Below are 19,154 nucleotides of genomic sequence, written 5' to 3' on the forward strand. Positions count from 1 at the left end.
TTTTGTGTACATTACTTATTGTGCATCGAAGTTTTTTTGTGTAAATTAATTTTTTGAGCATCGAAGTTTTTTTTTAATTTTTTACTGACTGACTAACTTTTTTTAGAGTTTAAGAAGAAGAAGCAGACAAATAAAAAAATTTTTTCTCTGATTTCAAGTTTTTGTAAAAGGTAATTGTAATATAAAAATAAAATTACAATTTAATATATATTATAAAGGAATGTACAAAAGAACAAGATTTACAATTAGAATGCATAACTACAATCGATTAAATAAAACAAGTAATTCAAACGGAATATATATATAGATTTTGGTACGTCGAAGTCATTTTCAGAATTCAAAAACAAATTTTAAATATTACAAAACCTAAACAGTGATAGAACCTGTTATACATTTATAGCAACAACACGAAACCTGAAACCTGGTAGTTATAACATCAGAGCTGTTCAAAAACCAACTGACTTCTTCACCAACCGCCGATCATTCTAGAAGCTTCGCACGAGTTTCTTCCGTTACTTCTTTTTACAGCGCTTATGCTGTCAGATGTCGTACTATAGCAACTCAGTCAAGGTTATAAAAGACAATAAAAAAGAAGAATGAGAATTTGGAATAGAGATGGGAACGGGAACCGAATCCGCAACCTTTGCTTATAAGTCCCAATCCTCTACCGCTGTACTATCAGTGCGCATACACATTATACTCTATTATAATTATAGTTAAATAATTAGAATCTAATTGTACTTCAGGTAATTGTTTTTCTTACCTATTAAGAATATGTTCATATTCTATTCTATTTATTCCTCTATCTGTATTATTAAAGTTGAAATATAAATAAGGAAATAATAAAAAAATATTGCAATGTGCATCGTTCGTCAAGTAAAGATGGCATGAATTACATGCCATTAGTTATGTTACAAATGAAAATATCAAAAAATATACAATAATGGCCGGAATGAAGTTTATTTTTTTATCGTAGAAGCTAATGTTCGAAATTCAAATTATCATTTTTTTTAAATACGTAAACAGCCAGTAACAGAATTTATGGCTAGACTAGGTATAAATGGCGATTTTTCATTCGCCAGCAAAAAGTTTTTAAACTTTAACTTTTACAAAGTGATCACTCTGTATTACTTTTATATTGGAATACGAAAGGCTATTATCTTCTAGTAGTATAGAGTCGAGGAACAGATAATAAACAATAAGTTATTTTGATATAAAATATTATTTATACTTTAATATCCGTTATAATCCTTATAACATTTTTTTTCTATTGTAATACGACATAACAATAAGTTCGTGCAATATAAAATGTGTAGAAACATTTAGTAAACAATAATTTTTTTTTAATTACATAGTGTAAACACCAATGTAACAATCCGAATTTTAAAAAAAATTATCGCTATATCATTACCTTTTTTATTGTTTCTGTATTTAATCCTCTTTACATAGGCTGTACTTAGCACACGTTATTAACTATCAAACCTATATTAATAGCTTTGACAAAAACATTAATATAGATTTTGCTTCGTAATTTTAATATCAATTCATATGTATGTCGGATACATTAATGTTTTTTTTATCTCTTTATTAATAATAAAGGATGGGTCAATACACGTTTAACAGGGCTCTTAAAGGCGATTTCAAAAACCTTTTTCATCGGCTCTGATCTCGCTGTGTCACGTGATCATTAGTCTCGACCTTCCGACAAGGACATGATCGTCACAGACGGCCAAATGTGTCGTCATCCCGCGCAAACAAAATCGCAATTAAATCTGATATGCAGCGTTTTCAGGACTAAATCACGTCACTCACATATTGCATATATAATTTATATATGTATATATAGGACGTAGTGATGTGGCTCTGTATTTATTATTATACCATAATAATAATGAACTCTTAATTTCATATCATCGTCGCCAAAAAAACATCATATCAAATACACACGCAGTTTGTACCACTTTCATTTCGAATGTTGTCAGCATTGTCAGTATTTCCTTATTTCTATGATTAGTCAATTATGTTCTACGGTTAGAGTAAACATCTTCTCTGACTTCTTCCATTGTATCGAAAGAAAAAAATATCTAAAATTAAATGGGTGGTGGCAGAAGTACATGTTTGTGCCGCGTGATCTCCCAGGACTGATCAGGGGGCAGCAGGAAATGAGCGCCGGTGGTGGACAGGATGTGTTCGTGCCAGTGCGAGGTATGAATAGATTCAACCTTAATAGCCGAAGGTTACTTTAATAATAAAACTCGCTCACCGAGAATAAAGTTTAAGAACCGATAAGAGAATTTAAACATAAATTCGAGTTAGCCCCGGCGCGTGATACGTCACATAGCTGGTGAACACAACCGACAAAAAGAGAGTGCGTCGGTGCGTGAGACGTCACCTAGCTTTTTTTTTATTAATTCTAATTTGTATCGCTAGTGTTTTTTTACAATATTTAATTTTCGCTTTAACTGACGCAACAGTTGGAAGAGGGTTGCCGCTATTTGATACGGATCTTTCTTCACCCAGCTGCGAGGCACAACAGCGTTTTATAATTTTTTACAATTTTTCTTAGGTAAATACAGCTAAAATGTATACATATAAACAATACAATTTGGAAGTTTTACTCAATTATACATTAGTTAGTACATTATTTTATTTCAAATCGCTGCCCAAGCGCTACAGACCGTTAAGGACAATGTGCCGGGCTAACTCATGAAAAGATTCTGCTGTTAATTTTTTTTGAGAAGGTCCGGTAAGTTGAACGGAGGTATATTAAAGTTTTCACATAAGGTCACGTGGTTACGTCTTTTGGATGCGAATCGGGAGCTGTGTCTGAGTAAGGACGTCACCTAGCTAGTGAACGCGACAGAGACCAGGGTCTTTTTCCCGGGCAATGAATCTTAACTCCTGTGGCTGGCGCGCAGGCCCAGCTGATAGCACGCTTCCACGATCCTATGCCGCTTGAAATATATCGTGCCTCTCACCTTCAACTGTTCAAATATTTTACTGTACACCAATACCTCGCTTTGCGTCATTTCGTTTTGCGTTTTAGTTGCGTCGCTGCTTAATTAGTACTAATTTACACTGTGCATCGTTATATTTACGAGGTTGCGTTGTTTTATGTTCGAGTCTTTTATTTTTAAATTGTTTTTTTCCAAAAGATGGCAAAACTTTTGTTTCTAATTACGTCATGCCATCAAAGCTCGGGGATTCCCTTTCTCAACTTTCAACGCAATTTTAATACAGTTTTATTTTCACTTTGTTTTGCTAATTTTGGAGTTCAGTTTCAATTACGTAGTGTGTTGTAATATAGTGTGTTGTGCTTTTTTTTAAAGATAATAATAAATTTATATAAATTTTAATGTGTTGTTTCTGGTTACAAAAAAGGTAAATAATTTTTCAATTTATTTATAGGCAGAGATATACTATTTTTGTTTTTTAAATGTTTACTTTGTTCAATTTTCTTTTTAAAAAGTAGTACTTTCGTAAACCTGGAACCTGTCTTCGATCTCTACTCATCTACATCTCTCTCTCTCTCTCTCATCTACATGGTTTGCTATAGAAAATCTTAATTCACTTTTCGCAGCGTTTCAATTTGCGTCGTGTTTTTGGAACGTAACCACGACGCAAAGTGAGGTATTGGTGTATTAAAAATTATTATGTATAACATTTCTTGGTAAAATTTTAATTTTGATATATGGAAGGCTAACACGCAAGGTTCTTTTTGTTTTAATGCCCCTCGCTATCGGAGGCCTCTCGTGCCCCTAACTTATTTATGGGTTAGGGACTTTTTTTTTTTAATAATTATTTTCACTTATATTTTTATTTTTGCGCTCTTCTTCCATCCATCTTAAGTTCTTTCATTCTTTCTTTACATTCTACAATTCATCTGTTTTGCCCTTACATTCCATTTTCCCTCTTTTCCGATGCCTTTCGTCCATCAATTTTTATACTGTTTATTTATATACTTATTATTTTGCTTACATTCGTTATATTTTATTTACATTTTCCTTAGATTATTGACTCTTATTTATTTTTATTACATTTATCTCAATTTTTTTTATAGCCTCAGAAACTCTGGTCGCATCTCATCATTCTGGATAAGCGAGGCTATTGAGTCCTCGCAGATCTTAGTGCCTTACTAACATTCGCAGCTGACTCGGAATCCTCCAAAATGAGGTTTTATAAACATTTTAAAAATTGAAGTAAAAATGTTTTGATTTCACATATACTTAGTCCAACATATCTCTATTAGTATATCGCTTAAGTTTTGATATTATTCACCTATTCAAAGTGAAAGTGGACAGGCCACGTGGCGCGTAGAACAGAATGCCGCTAGAACCTTAAGGTTTAGTGGATATCATAGATTGTAAAGCGCAGCGAACATTGTCCAAAAAAATGGAGACACGAACTAGTTTTTTTTTCTCTTTTTTGGCTTCTATTTTTGGAAACCTCTCGAGCTACCCTGCCATGTGTAAGCAGAGATATTATTTTCAATCAATTTTTCACATTTTGTTGTTATTTCCACTCTCCTCTTTTGTCGTTCTTAAGATCTTTCATTCATTCCCCTGTTGTCGTTCTCATTCTCTTCCATTCCTTGTTACCTAACATACATCGCTGTCTTCCATCGCATTTGCAGAATACTGTATTATATATAATACTAAATAATACTAAATATAATAAAACTAAATTTTTATTATTGACCTTTATTTTATAATTTTTATAATTACTTAAATTTTATTATATAATATTTTTATTATTTCATTATCCTTTACGACAATAAGTTTCTATATCACACTTTTTATTGCTATTTTTCATAGTTCGTTCACAATATTTTATTTTTAAAAATCGATTATATTAATGATACAAATAGGCATTATCTATTTAGAACATGTAAAATAATCATTTTACAATGAGAAGTATGCAGCCCGAACACTATTTAATACAAACTTGAATTAGCTCAACGGATTGACAAATATGTCAGTAATAGATTGAAAAAACTGACAAGGTTCTTAGGCATTATTTTAAATATATCTACAGAAGCCTTAAAAACATTATAAAATATTATTTTGTAGAAGTGCATATATAGAAAAATATCCTACACGCGTTTTGCTAAAATTAAACATTATTTTTTTTTAAATTCTAATCACATCCCTATTTTACTAATGTATACATAACATGTCACGGTCGTATAATTAGATTTTAAAAACACTATATAATCGTGCGCCAATTATAATTGCTAGGTATTTTCCCGAGTACCGAGAAACGGAAGTATGACACTGATCATGTTTAAAGAGGGAAGACGCCTCAGCGAAATAATTTTCCGTTTAATGACGTCATAGCATCTGTGCAAATGTTTTGTCACGCTCACTATTTAATTATTTCATCGATATATTTACAAAGTAATATATATATATATATATATATATATATATATAAAGTGGTGAAACCTCCCTAAAAAGAATGAGGGTAGAATTAAAATCACACGTCTTGAATTAAACTCTGCGACCCGAGCGCATCTTTTACCCAGGCTGGGCAGGTACCGCGTCATTCGGTGACGTAGCAGGTGCCGCTACTGTCGTCGGTGATGAAGACGTAGAGAGCGGTGATGTAGCTACACAGAAACAAAGCTTACGTAGTCTCGAGGTGATGGGTCTCTGTCGGAAAAAGCTGTTTTTACACGATATTAAAAAGTAAAAAATTTAAAATTCGGAATCGATGGCTTGTGGTATTTTCTCTAAGTCAAACTTAAGAAAACTTACAACTATACATTGTATATATATATATATATATACATATATATATATATATATATATATATATATATATATATATATATATATATTGTAAAAATTGTTACATACAATTTTACAGCGTCTTTTGATGATCTAAAATAAGACGTTATGCTGGTGACAGGAAAATAAGGACAGTTCCAAGGCAGCGGCAAAGGAAGATGGAATAAAATGGACTAGTTCTTTATTCGAACAGTGCTCCATTTTTAAAATAAATTATAGAATATACTATCCAAAGGTTTTTACAAAGAAATCTATCCTATTACATTTTACTATTTATCAAATAATAATGGAAATAAAAGACTATTTTATTTTTATGTATTTACACTAACAAAGATTAACTTATACTGACAAAGATTGATTTATTTTGAAGATTCAGTTTGAAGAAAAATTGGTAACGGGATAAAGCAAGGTTTGGAGGGTATAGCAGAAAGACATTCTAGATGTTTTTAGTTTTAAAGGAAATACCGCATACCCGACCTTGCAGGAGCACCGACGCGATATGTCTCACCTTCGCGACTTCACCTTCGTTAGTTATACGCCTCTGGTTTTCGTAGGATTCCATCAGTGGATCCCACAGAAGTGGGATGACCCCGGTATAGACAAGTCAAGGAACACCTACAATCCTTCGAACTTTGTTATTTTATATAGTCATCTTCGTTTTTAAACTGACTGACCCTTCCGGTCTTGAACTCAGGTCTGATGAAGCTGAAAAAGCCCTCAGGTTAATAGCACCAACTTCAACAGAAACCAAGCAGTTACATAACAAATTGGTCCGCCACCATATCGCTCCATAGTTCTGTGTCATTGAATATAGTGGAAGTTTAGGCTTCCGCCCTTAACACAGGCGATTCCGGAGACCAACGCCAACTAGAAGATCTTTAATTTGAATTTGAAATTCTAAATCAAAGTTCATTAATAACGGAAATCACATATGACTAAACTCATGTTATATTCAATTTTTTAGTCACTTTTTTTTAAAACAAAAGGTTTTGAAAAGGGCTTCCTTTTTCAAAATTCATTTATTTAATATCTCGTGAAATAAGAATCTTTGAACTGATAATGCGTCTTGCAGTAACAATAACTGTCAGAACACGCAAATCCAGTAATTTGTTTGTCTTTTATTTCAAGAACACGCCTTTGTTTACCTCACAAGATGTCATCAATTCAGATAAATTGAGTTTGAAATGAGTTTAGTCATTCAACTGATTCATGCGATTGGACATTGCTTATGAAATCTGATTGCGTTTAACATCTTTTTATATAATGGGCAACACAGCTGTCGTAGTGGCAGTTACTAATTTAGGTTCTTATTTCGAAAATCGTCGTCTTCTTGAAACAAATGTAATAGCTACATTTATATGTATAATGAACGTAACAATATTAATATTACACTCGTGCCAAATCAAATGCCGAGCGCTATAATCTATTTCATCTTGTATATTAATGTAATGTTAACTTCAAATAAATGTATCTTGTTTGCTAGCGTGCGGACTATATAAACAGATTAAATAAATTTAAATTATGTCAGTGATTTAATTATAATTTTACTAAACTAGGTGACGGTAAAATAATAGGTAACAATAGACAAGCAAAACTGAATAGTGACAGAAGCTGTCAAAATTTAAAATGTAAAAAAAACAAAAATATAAAGAGGTTTTATATATAAAAAGACTGTGTAGTTAGTTTGACTTTATGTGCCTGTTATAATAATTTAGTAAAACTTACAGATATGGTATACAACTTGGGACACGGTATTTCGCTTAATTTACTTAAGTTACAAATATTTGAATAACAGTAAAACTATCTATGCGTGGCCTTCGTTACAAGCGGACAAAAACACCGACAAATAACCGTTCTGTCAATACCGAGGCAAACCCTTCATCCGTCCGTTTTCTTTTCGGTTTATTTTAAAAACTTGTTTATTTATTTATTCATTCCCAGATCCTTCACATCTAACAGGTTCAAACATTAAATATTAACATCAAATAAACCACGCCAATTACAATATACATGTCATTGTCAATTAAAATTAAAAAATAAGAGAGTAAACATTAAAAGAAAAACTAAACAAAGGATATTGTATTACATTGACAGCGTGTACGGAGTGTATATATTTAGTATATGCAAAGTATGTTTGTTGTGTTTCATTAATACTAGTTATATATATATCAGGGGTGGCCAAACTGCGGCTCGCGAGCCAAATTCGGCCCTTTGAACGATTATTTTTGATTCTCCGATGTCGAATTATTTCAATATTTAAATTATATAACCCATGTTAGCTTTTGGGAAAACTAAACGAAATACTGGTTTGGACAATTATTATTGCACCATAAAATTAGCGAAATCCAAACACCGATCATAATTAACTAACCGGCATCTTAAGTATTAGTAGGAGTGTTGTCATATACGTATGCCATTATATCTAACTTCAATACATACATTTTGTACTTTTGTTGAAATAATTTTAAGAAATATGATTTTTGTAAAAAAAAAGTTTTTTTTGCGCATTTAACTGCGACTCGAAATAAATTTCAAATTTCGAATAATGGCTCGAGTTTTTAGATATTCAAAGAGCTTGGCCACCTCTGATATATATGTAAAGTATAAAGCATATATTACATATAATGTAGTATATATCGTATATAACTTATACATGGAATAAACAAAATTGTTTTGTTTCATTTTTAAAAATGTTTATCTGCCTAAATCTGCCTATACTTATTTTATGTTGGTTAAAAAGGTTCTAGTGTAGAGAAGTAGGTATTAAAAATAGATGCCCGCGGAAAATGGACATTTTCAAATGTTTAGTTTATAATATACTTTAAACGCTATTGGGGTCTCTACTGCTAACAAATGGTGAGATTAAAGCAAGAAGTGGGAAAGAAGCGTCTGGAATTAATTAATAGAAGAATTTTGGCCTTTCTTAGTAATAATACTAGACCACACACATATTTAAACACTTAGCAAAAATTAAGAGAGTTTGTCTAGAAGATGATAATGCATCCGCCATATACCCTGACATTGTACTTTCAGATTTTAACCTGTTTTAGTTAATTTAAAATCCTTTAAATAGTGTTAGTTTAACAATTAGAAAGGATTGTCATAACTGCTTGGAATGTTTTTACGATGAGAAGTTCCGAAAATTTCTACTGTAATGGTACCACAGCATCTTACAAGATTCATTGACATACATGACTATTGTTAAATGTAAATAAACTTTGAAAAAATATTTCCAGAATTTTCGTATAAAATGCCGAAGTACTTTTTATCCATGGTCTTAAATACACCTATTCCCCGATTTACACTGTACTCGTTTTACTCGTTTTCGCTTTTACACGGTTTTCCAAAAAAGTTTTTTTATTTTAATAACCGATTTTATTACCATCCCTCATAATGTAAATATTTCTGCTTCAAACATCAAATCGGCACAAATAATTTCGAGTGATGAAAGTGAATTCGAACCTTCGATTCCGAAAAAAGAATGAGACTAATTTCTTTTTTGTTCTTCTGTTTAATGTATATTGTAATTAAATATAAAAAAAACTGTTTTTCCGTAATATACTAAATATTTTAACTTGTCAATGCATTTTATTTTTATTTCTGTGTACACCTAAAAATATTGAAAAAAAAAAAAAATAACTGTTAAATAGCAAAATCATGCATTTTCTGCAAGTTTTTCGATTTACACGGTTTTGACTTGAAAATTTTTAATTTTCGATTTATACGTTTTACTCAGGAACGTATCTACCGTGTAAATCGGGGGATAGGTTTATATATAAATGTACGCGATTAGCAGGCGAAAAGAAAATATTCATAGCCAATTATCTAAAAAGTTTTTTCTCATATGTACATAGAGTATTTATAATTTACATGAACCTAACTTAATGGCAGCCAACACATAACTGATGTCTTCCGAATTCAAATCCTTATTCGATTTTTAATTTGAAAATGCGAGAATTTTTTAATACAAAAGTATTGTGGATGTAATGGCTAGAAATACGCAGTATATCCGCGTGACCGAGCTGTTAAGTCGCTTGAGTAAAGAAACCGAGCGTTGGAACATTGTTTTACTAAGCATGATTATTCTAGTGATGTCTTCAAAATAGTCACTCATTTAAAAACATTACAATGACTATTTCTTTCACATAAACAAAGCTAGTGATTCATGCAATAAGTTTAAATAATATACGAATCAAAAGTTTGCCATAAATCGAGTTACAATGTAAAGGATTTTTACAAGAAAACCAACTCTGTTGGTTTATTTTCAGCTTCGAACGGGTTTGGTAGACGTAATGTTTAGAGAATATGTAACCTAAGGAGTAGTAAGAGGTTCATTATCCTAAATCAAATAAAAGACTTGTATGAAGTAGACACCATGTTCCGTATGGAATATTTGTAGTGACAATGTTGTGTAGATATTTATATACCAGCAGTAATAATATCACCCGCGAGGCGTGTGTGTTACAATCCTGTTGCAAATTATCCGTCATCGAGCGATGTGTGCTTTCGTCTGATCACAAGATGATAATTCCAGTGTCGATGGTTGGTTTTATGGTAGCAGTCACACGATGGAACTGGACTATTCTTTCTCATAACTCAAAGTGAATAATAAAATAATAAGTAAGAAAAGGACCAATATTTAGCCACTTCCGCACGTGCAGTGGTAGTCGTGCAACAAAGTGCACCGCCCGGCAGCCCGCTGATAAATGCGTATGGGGCAAACAATGCGAATCACACAACCGCCACCGCCAAATTACTCTAAAATAAATACTCTAAATATTGGTCCTTTTCTTACTTAGAATGGACTTACGCAAGGTAACGCCTGATTCCATTAAATAAAATAATATTCCTGTTTAACAGGGCATCGGAAGGATCTTTCTATCCGCCACGAGCTGTCACCAAGTCCGACATGGTGTATGTTTACGATAAGGACCTGTGCAGGGTCATGCCACTTCAGTACAGAAAGGATATCTACAAGGATGGTAAGTGAGATATTATTTTCAAGTTCAAATTAACATATACGTGCAGAAATATTCTATAGACAGTATTCACGAGACGGAGTATTGCAGAGATGCAATGCAACATGTATAAAAATTAAATATTGTAAATATTAAATAAACACATTGTACGGTACAAATATAAACACAAATTATGTTACCGTTTCGTGTCATAATCACCATTGTTTATTTTTTCATATTATGTTTACCGTACCATGCCATCACCTTCATCAGTTTCTTTTTGGTATATTTATCGTTCCGTGTCTTTATGATCATTAGTTTCTATTTTCGTTATATTTACCGTACGCGGCATCATTATCATATATTTCTCCTAATCATATTTAAAGTACCGTGTCTGATGATCTACTTCTCAGAGTTATAATTAAAGTACCGCGTTGTCAACATGTTAAAGTTCCGTATTGATCATCATCTAGTCATACTTAAACCACCACGTCATCATCATCTACTTCTCCTAAACATATTTAAAGTAACGTGTCGTCATTATCATCTAATTCTCCTACTCATATTTAAAGTACCGTGACATCATCATCTACTTCTTCTATTCGTATTTATAGTAGTAGTAGCTTGTGATCATCAGCGTCTATTGTTCCTAGTCATATTTAAAGAACCGCGTAATCTTCATCATCTACTTTTCTTAGTCTTATTTAAAGTACCCTATCATAATTATCATAAAAACAATGAATGTAATATATTTCTGAGTCATCATTATATGCCAGATGATAGGAAATAAGGCTTTAAAGATTTTTGCAGACAAATGAGCCTTTAAAAACTTTTACACCTATAACCAATCATCCTGTATATGGCGCATTTGTAAAGTAATTGGAAATTTAAATGAACGACAGGTATCAAGGCGGGGTACTACACACCGCCGAGTTCTACTTTCGAATGCGCCGATGTCAATCCGGACAACAAGTGCTACTGCGAGGGTGAACAGTGTCCTCCCCGTGGCCTGCAGAACATCAGCCCCTGTCAATACAGTAAGTAAACAGTACAACCTCCGACCCACCAAGGCATTTTGAGAGTAGAACGCAAAAGTTCACAGTTATATTACTTCAAGATGACATATTCTTCATAAGCTTGCAAAGAACGCAGCTAATTGTCATGGAGTCTCAGCCGAAGCGATCTAAGAACTTAACGGCATCCTAATTCGGTGAAATAGTAGTAAGTAGCGGCCCAAAACGAGACTCTCACTGGAACCTTTGAGCTTCGCTACCCTAAAAGAGTTTCAAGCTTAAGTAAGAAAAGAACCAATATTTAGCCACTTCCGCACATGCAGTGGTAGTCGTGTAACAAAGTGCACCGCCCGCCAGCCCGCTGATAAATACACATGCGGCAAATAATGCGAATTACACAACTACCACCGTTAAATCACTCAACACGTGTTTCATCCCCCCACGGGGCATCTTCAGGAGTTATGTTACACCGATTAGTGCCAAACACAGAGTACCACTCTGTCGCATGTTCCACTGCATGTGCGGAAGGGGCTAAATATTGGTCCTTTTCTTACTTAGGATGGACTTCCCTAAAATAACGCCTGATTTTATTAAATTGTCTCAAGCTTGACACCATTTTGAACCCAAAGAATTTATTTATTGTGACGGATAAAAGAAGAATATGTGAGAGATATTAAGAAGGATATAAGAAGATTTAAATAAAAACGGATGTGAGTGGTCCCCAGTAGCTGGGGCCATATAAAAAATTACCATACCACCACCATACAGCCACCTATATAGCTGTGAAAGTATGATCTTACAAACTCTATTATGACAGATATGCCAAAGTACATACACACAGTTTGAATTCATGAAGTCAATATTTCATTTATCGATTTTATTTTGCACATTTAATCTATTCTCCATCCTTGACGAATTTAAGTTTGAGAACAGACTCTCCTCAATATTTACTAAGGAGTCGTTAGTTATTTTGGTCTTGTCGCCTGCATATTACAATATAACTTCGAAAAACTACTGGTTGTAGAAAACTAAACGGTGTAACCACGTGGGCGATCAGCAACCCACTGGTCTGGTCAAGTCACATCTATAATTGGACTATATTACTTCTGCCCTGAGTAAAACAGAGGATATGGTGGTATTTATAGCCTGTCATCAATTTGGTCAAGGCGTTTCAAGACGGAAACGAACTTTAAAAGTAATAAGATAACTGAGAAATAACCTCTCCTATATCAATTGAAAATAAACCTTCAAGGGTTTCAGACGCATCCTTTGACATACGTTATTTAGGACATATATCCTTAACACAGTTATCCTTTCAGCCCATAGACACCTAATGCAAGGATATACCGAAATCGCCACACTTGGCAAGCGGGTTGGCGATCGCAGTGTGATATCTCAATGGATGCTTCCCATCATCAGGAATCTTGTTTGTGTACAGTGGTTATCATATATAATTAATGCACAAAGTGTGAATTATGTAACTTTGTGTGCCAGGATTCGAACCCACGATACAATTGCAAATCTCAGACCTCTGCCGTTAGGCTATCACTGCTCATATTTAGAGCAATTAATGCTAATAGTTTATAATTACTTAAAGAATTCTCCATAGTTTTAATTTACCTCAACAATTCCGCTCCTCATAATTGATGTTGTGTCAATTAAAAGTAAAGAATGATTTAGGAAAAACCAAGATTTAACAATACCTATTACTTTATATGCCTTTAAAATATGAAGTATTTAGTGTTGCAAAATTAATTGACCATTTATTGTAAACATATCTTAACATTAGGTGAAGCCCCTGGAGATACTGTCGTTTTTATTTATTGATAATATTTTCCTGTTTAAATCATTGATTTACTATTACAGATGCACCTGTATATCTATCCTTCCCGCATTTCTACGATGCCGATCCAACGCTACTGGAGCCATTCGACGGTCTGAAACCAGACGAAAAACGTCACAAGACATATTTCTATATACAAGACGTAAGTATTTCTTTTTTTTAATCCGTTCATACATTTAATATAAGTAAGAAAAGGACCAATATTTAGCCACTTCCGCACATGTTGTGGTAGTCATGCAACAAAGTGCACCGCCTGCCAGCCCGTTGATAAATGTAAATGCGGCAAACAATGCGAATCACACAACCGCCACTGCCAAATTACTCAACACGTGTTTCACCCCTCCACGGGGCATCTTCAGGAGTTATGTTACACCGATTAGTGCCAAACACAGAGACTCTGTGTGCACTTTGTTGCACAACTACCACTGCATGTGCGGAAGTGGCTAAATATTGGTCCATTTTTTACTTAGGGTGGACTTCCGCAAGGTAACGACTGATTCCATTAAATACACTTAACATGTCACGCTGTCTCTCATCTCTGGTCTTATTAATAATAAACCACCCTTTTTATGTGCAAGTGACATGTTGTTAAAAAAGATTTTTTACTACCAAAAGTTATGTCTGTGGCAATCAAAAATAAAATGTATTTATTTATTTATTTTTATCGATAAACACTGGCCAATGACATGCTGTTCAACGACAATATATATTTGCGACTCGTGAATTCAAACAGAGCAGCGATAGCTTATCGATAAAGTACTAAGAGTTGCGATCGTAAGTCGCGGATTCGTTTCCCGGGATACAATTTAATATAATTCACAATTTGTGCATTATAATATATGATTGTCACTGCCCACAAAACATGTTTCCAGAGGATGGGCAGCAGTGTCCCCTGCGTACCATAATACCACACTGCGATCGCAATCCCGCCTCCATTGATATCTTTGGAAAAGACCTATAATTTGCAGGCTATTACAAACTGTCAAACACGCAATTTTTTTTTATTAATTCTTATTTGTATCGCTAGTGTTTTTTTTACAATATTTATTTTTCGCTTTTACTAAACGCAGACAGTTGGGAGAGGGTTGCCGCTATTTGATACGGATCTTTCTTCTCCCAGCTGCGAGGCACGAAAGCGTTTTTAATTAATTAATTTTTTACAATTTTTCTTACACAATTTTCTCTTATGGGTAAATACAGCTAAAATTTATATATATTAACAATACAATTTGGAATACTCAATTACATATTAGTTGGTACATTATTTTATTTCAAGTCGCTGCCCAAACGCTACAGACCGTTAAATGCCTTGAGATTTAGGACAATGTGCCGTGCCAACTCATCAAAAGATTCTGCTGTACGCACGCAAAATTAATAACGAATTTTCAAATGAATAGAGTCAATAGTCATAATTCTTTATTAAGTTTTCGCAATTTTTTTTCTTGAAAATCGTTTACTATATATATTTACTTAAAGGAATCCTTAGAGTAAGTGGATGGTTCAACAGTGAAAAAATAATATAATTAGTTTAAATATTGATTTGCAGAAAATAGGCGTACCCTTGGAAGGTTTCGTGCGTGTTCAGATGAACCTCAAAGTCAACCGCGCACCGAACATCAAGGTCAACGACATCAACAAGTTCCCAGACATCATGTTTCCCGTCATGTGGCTAGAAGAGGTTAGATAAATCACCAATTCTCTAGTTGAAGTCTAATATACAAAATATTAAGTAGAATAAAATGGATCGAGAAATTATTCATGAGTGAATAAAAATTCGCACGATGATGTAATCCAGTGATTCCCAAAATGGTCTGTATCGACCCCTAGGGGTCTATGACAACCTGCAAGGGGTCTACGTCAGAAAAAAAATTTGGGAGTCCATGAAATGAAAATAGGGGTCCTCGATAGTGGATCTCAACTCTGATAGTACCTATTTACTTACATCGTAATATCTTATATCAAAACATTTACATTATTTATAAAAGTACCTATGAAGTATAAAATTATTAATATGTTACGTAAATTTTACATAACAGATACAAAATTTTATTTTGAGTAGTTTTAATTTAAATTCAATTGATAAATGTATAAATTAACGTGTGTTTCTCACTTTAAGTTATTAACACTAAACTTCACTACAGTTAGAAATTTACAGGAAATCAATATCAGGTAAGTAGGGGGTCTACCCAACACGGAAAAATATGGCAAGGGGTCTACGACACAAAAAAGTTTGGGGAACTCTGATGTAATCGATGCCATGGCGTTCATCCACCACCTTCATCAACTATTGACTATGATCTTCGTCGCTAAGAAATAGAAATATACATCCTAGGGTTACCACCCGATATCCCTTCACCCTCCATTTATCACATCAACCTGTTAATCACTTATATTAGTAACCTATCACTCTAAAGAAGAATAAATAGGTCCTCGAGTAACAAATTTAAGAAAAAATAGCAATAAACATATTCACTGACTGTATTTTCAGTCGAACAAAAGTGTGTGATCTGTAGCAAAAGTAAAGGCATACCAATGCACATGTGCATGCTTTCGTCTTACTAATACCTATGATTATGTAAAACTGATAATTGTAGCAATTTTGGGGGGGGGGGTCTATACTTTGTTTTGCTGGTGAGAGAGAGCCGAGTAACCCCATCACGAACCACTATATACCACTGTTTCATCGAATTGGGAGAAACTTGCCTTGGTATTAAAAATGTAGTGAATTGATGTGAGTCTTAATAATCATTAAAATGATTTCAGGGCATTCATGAAATCACCACACCGATATGGCGCTGGATATACCTCGCCACCACAGTGGGGCCAATAGCGGCGCCTGTCATCTCCTACTCCATGATAATCTTTGGCCTTACAATCCTCTTAACGGTCTTCTTGAAGGCGTACAAGAACTTCGTGATCGGACAGAACTCCATAGAGATAATGGAGCTTGGTAAAGAGACGCTGCGATCCACGTTGATGCATGGAACTCATAAAGTCACCAACAAGGAGGTGTATCAGCCGCTGAACCAATTCAGCTCCTCCATCAGCAGTGAGAAACTCCAAGAGATGATATACGTGAGATCAGACTGCTTGAGTCAGAGTGTTGACGAGCTGAAAGGTAAAGTAAGAAGTGATTTTGTAAAGACTATATTCAGTGAAGCGGAGAGAGAGTCTCTGATATGTTCGGACAATTCGTTCATACAGTCCGAGCACAGGCGATGTAGAGTGTTCAAGTTACCCGATAGTTATTTTAGCTAAGTAACATTATGAGTGTAACCTCTTTTCAGGCCGTTTTTCATACTGTTTACAAAGCGTACGAATTATTTAAAAAATAATACAAGATTGCTTCTGTGCGTTACTTCAGACGATGTCGATAGATGGCGTTGGCAGCCAATTGCCTTTGTCTATAATTTTGCAGAGCCGTTTGAACGTAGACCATATGAGATAGACAGTTAAATGTTTTTATACATACTTTGACATAAACAGACTATACTGAAATTTAAATTTGTTATTAAGTCTCTATAATGCTATTTTTGTAATTAAGAAACTCCGTAACATATTACCATATGATAATGTATCTTATCTGTAATCAAACCATAGACAAAAAACAACTCTCAGCTTCTTGTATGTAATTAATTAAAACATAACCAGTTAATCGTAATGCATGGAAAACTGCCTAAAAGATTTTTAATTAAGTTCTTGGTGGAAATAATTAAGATTCAAGGGAATCTCTTCTAGAATTAACACAGAATTGCTCATTTTAGTGTAAGTTTAATTAAGCGTAATTTGTGAAGATTTTAGCAAAGGTTAGGAATAGGGACAGTACAGTGCGATAAGGTAACTTCAAGCTTTTCCTGCATTTCCTTGGTCATCGTTATCATTCCATCCGTATGATGACCACAACTGGACATAGACCTGCATAGATTCTTTGATCGAACTCTATTCAGATAGATTCTCCATTTACTTCCACTAACCTTAATTTTCCCGCCATTCAAACTTAATGACATGTAATAAAACTTTTTTTAAATAGTGTCTTTACCTTCTAGAAAGGGTTGCCAGCATTATATGTCACTTTATTATTTTTCTTATGTCAAAAAATATTTTTGTAGTAATTTCAATTAATATAGCGTTCACATTACATATGTATATTTATGAGCTTTTGTTTGATTATATGGAAAGGTAAATTTTTATTACTTAGTACTTGATTAGGTCCCAAACCTTTCTAACGAACCTCCAAAACGAAATACTATATAGCTAATATCATGTTGAAGAAGTAATTATTGAAATTAAAATAAGTTCGAAACTGAATTAAAAAATATGATTTCCATCATAGTGACTACATTTTTATTTTATTGATATTTATTTCAATTTGTGTAATAATGAGCCGTCCACTAGATGGAGCCACGAATTAGTTAAAGTTGTAGTAAGTCGCTAATTGTGGGCAACACAAGATTGGCCCTAATGGCGATCATTGAGGGAAGCTTACGCCTTGCAGAGGGCTATTATCGGATGCAGATAATTAATAATAACAGTAAAATGAACGCAATTTTTTATTCTATATTAATATTAAATTCATTTTTCGTCTCTAGGCGGCCATAAAAACTTCTATATAAATCATAGCTCTATTTATTCTATTGCAGCATTGTTATTACCGAACAGACCTAATGTTACCAGCTCCCTACATCTCTACAATTACCACAAATTACTGCATTGTACTGTCAATTTTCCCGCCATGTAAATAAAATTAGTCCGACTATTTGTATGTTTGTTACAATGAACGGCTTTTATATGGTTTTTATCCTTTTCGACATGGATTACCATGTTTATAAATGAATGTCAGTAGTCGTTTTATACTGTATAAACTCGATTTCACAGAATACTATTTTAAAATTAACAAAGCATTTTACATTGGTATCTGTAAACAATGTAACGTAAAAGCAATAATTGATTTATGCTTTTGATCGAAAATTATTAAGTGTTATAAATTAAGAAAATGATTGAATTAATCATATCGTGATTAAAAACATTCCCATAATTAAGTTAATATCGGGTGAAGGATACAAGCGAATTACAGATAAGAAATAGATAAAAGAAAAATTTAGGCGAGAAACGAATGTCTGAATATATTTTTTAATATTGTACGTTATAACCTCAAAAGTTTTGGCTCAAAATTCTTCAAAACATGGCTTTTAAATTTCAAATTATTAAAGATATCCCGACAATTTTTTTTCAGGGTTTATTTATATTTTAGTTCGAATAATTACCTCTAGACTTAACATTAAATGGTTTCAACTTGATGCCGTCACCAAATAGCTTTTTATTATTTATTTTGTGTAGGGTGAACAATATGGAAGTAGACTTGGGGTTTCGTTCGTTATACTCAATGATTTTAATCGGCCGTATATCAAATGTCTTAATTTTAACTCTAACATATTTTTTGCAAATCTGTGAAATGATTATTAATGACATTTACACTTTTTTTGACACGATTTAATGAAATAAAAACTTTAAAAGATAACCACATGTTTAAATATTTTTGCTCTGTGCCTTT

The 19,154-nt window shown here is 33.3% G+C and overlaps 1 protein-coding gene across 1 annotated transcript in view; it reads left to right on the forward strand.

Annotated features, from left to right (window-relative positions):
• dsb (debris buster) overlaps nucleotides 1-18,761 on the forward strand; it is a 161,680-nt gene extending 142,919 nt beyond the window's left edge. Inside the window, exons 10-14 of the mRNA XM_068766038.1 lie at nucleotides 10,650-10,771; nucleotides 11,650-11,784; nucleotides 13,627-13,745; nucleotides 15,150-15,281; nucleotides 16,367-18,761. Coding sequence (XP_068622139.1) covers nucleotides 10,650-10,771; nucleotides 11,650-11,784; nucleotides 13,627-13,745; nucleotides 15,150-15,281; nucleotides 16,367-16,861 — 1,003 coding nt within the window. The 3' untranslated portion in view covers nucleotides 16,862-18,761. The remainder of the gene's footprint in view (nucleotides 1-10,649; nucleotides 10,772-11,649; nucleotides 11,785-13,626; nucleotides 13,746-15,149; nucleotides 15,282-16,366) is intronic.
• The last annotated feature ends 393 nt before the right edge of the window (nucleotides 18,762-19,154 follow it).

The sequence above is a fragment of the Battus philenor genome, unplaced genomic scaffold, assembly GCF_028537555.1.
Source record: "Battus philenor isolate CCGP_79_NKW_IND1 unplaced genomic scaffold, ilBatPhil1.0.hap1 SCAF_20, whole genome shotgun sequence".
In the NCBI taxonomy this organism is placed as follows: Eukaryota; Metazoa; Arthropoda; class Insecta; order Lepidoptera; family Papilionidae; genus Battus; species Battus philenor.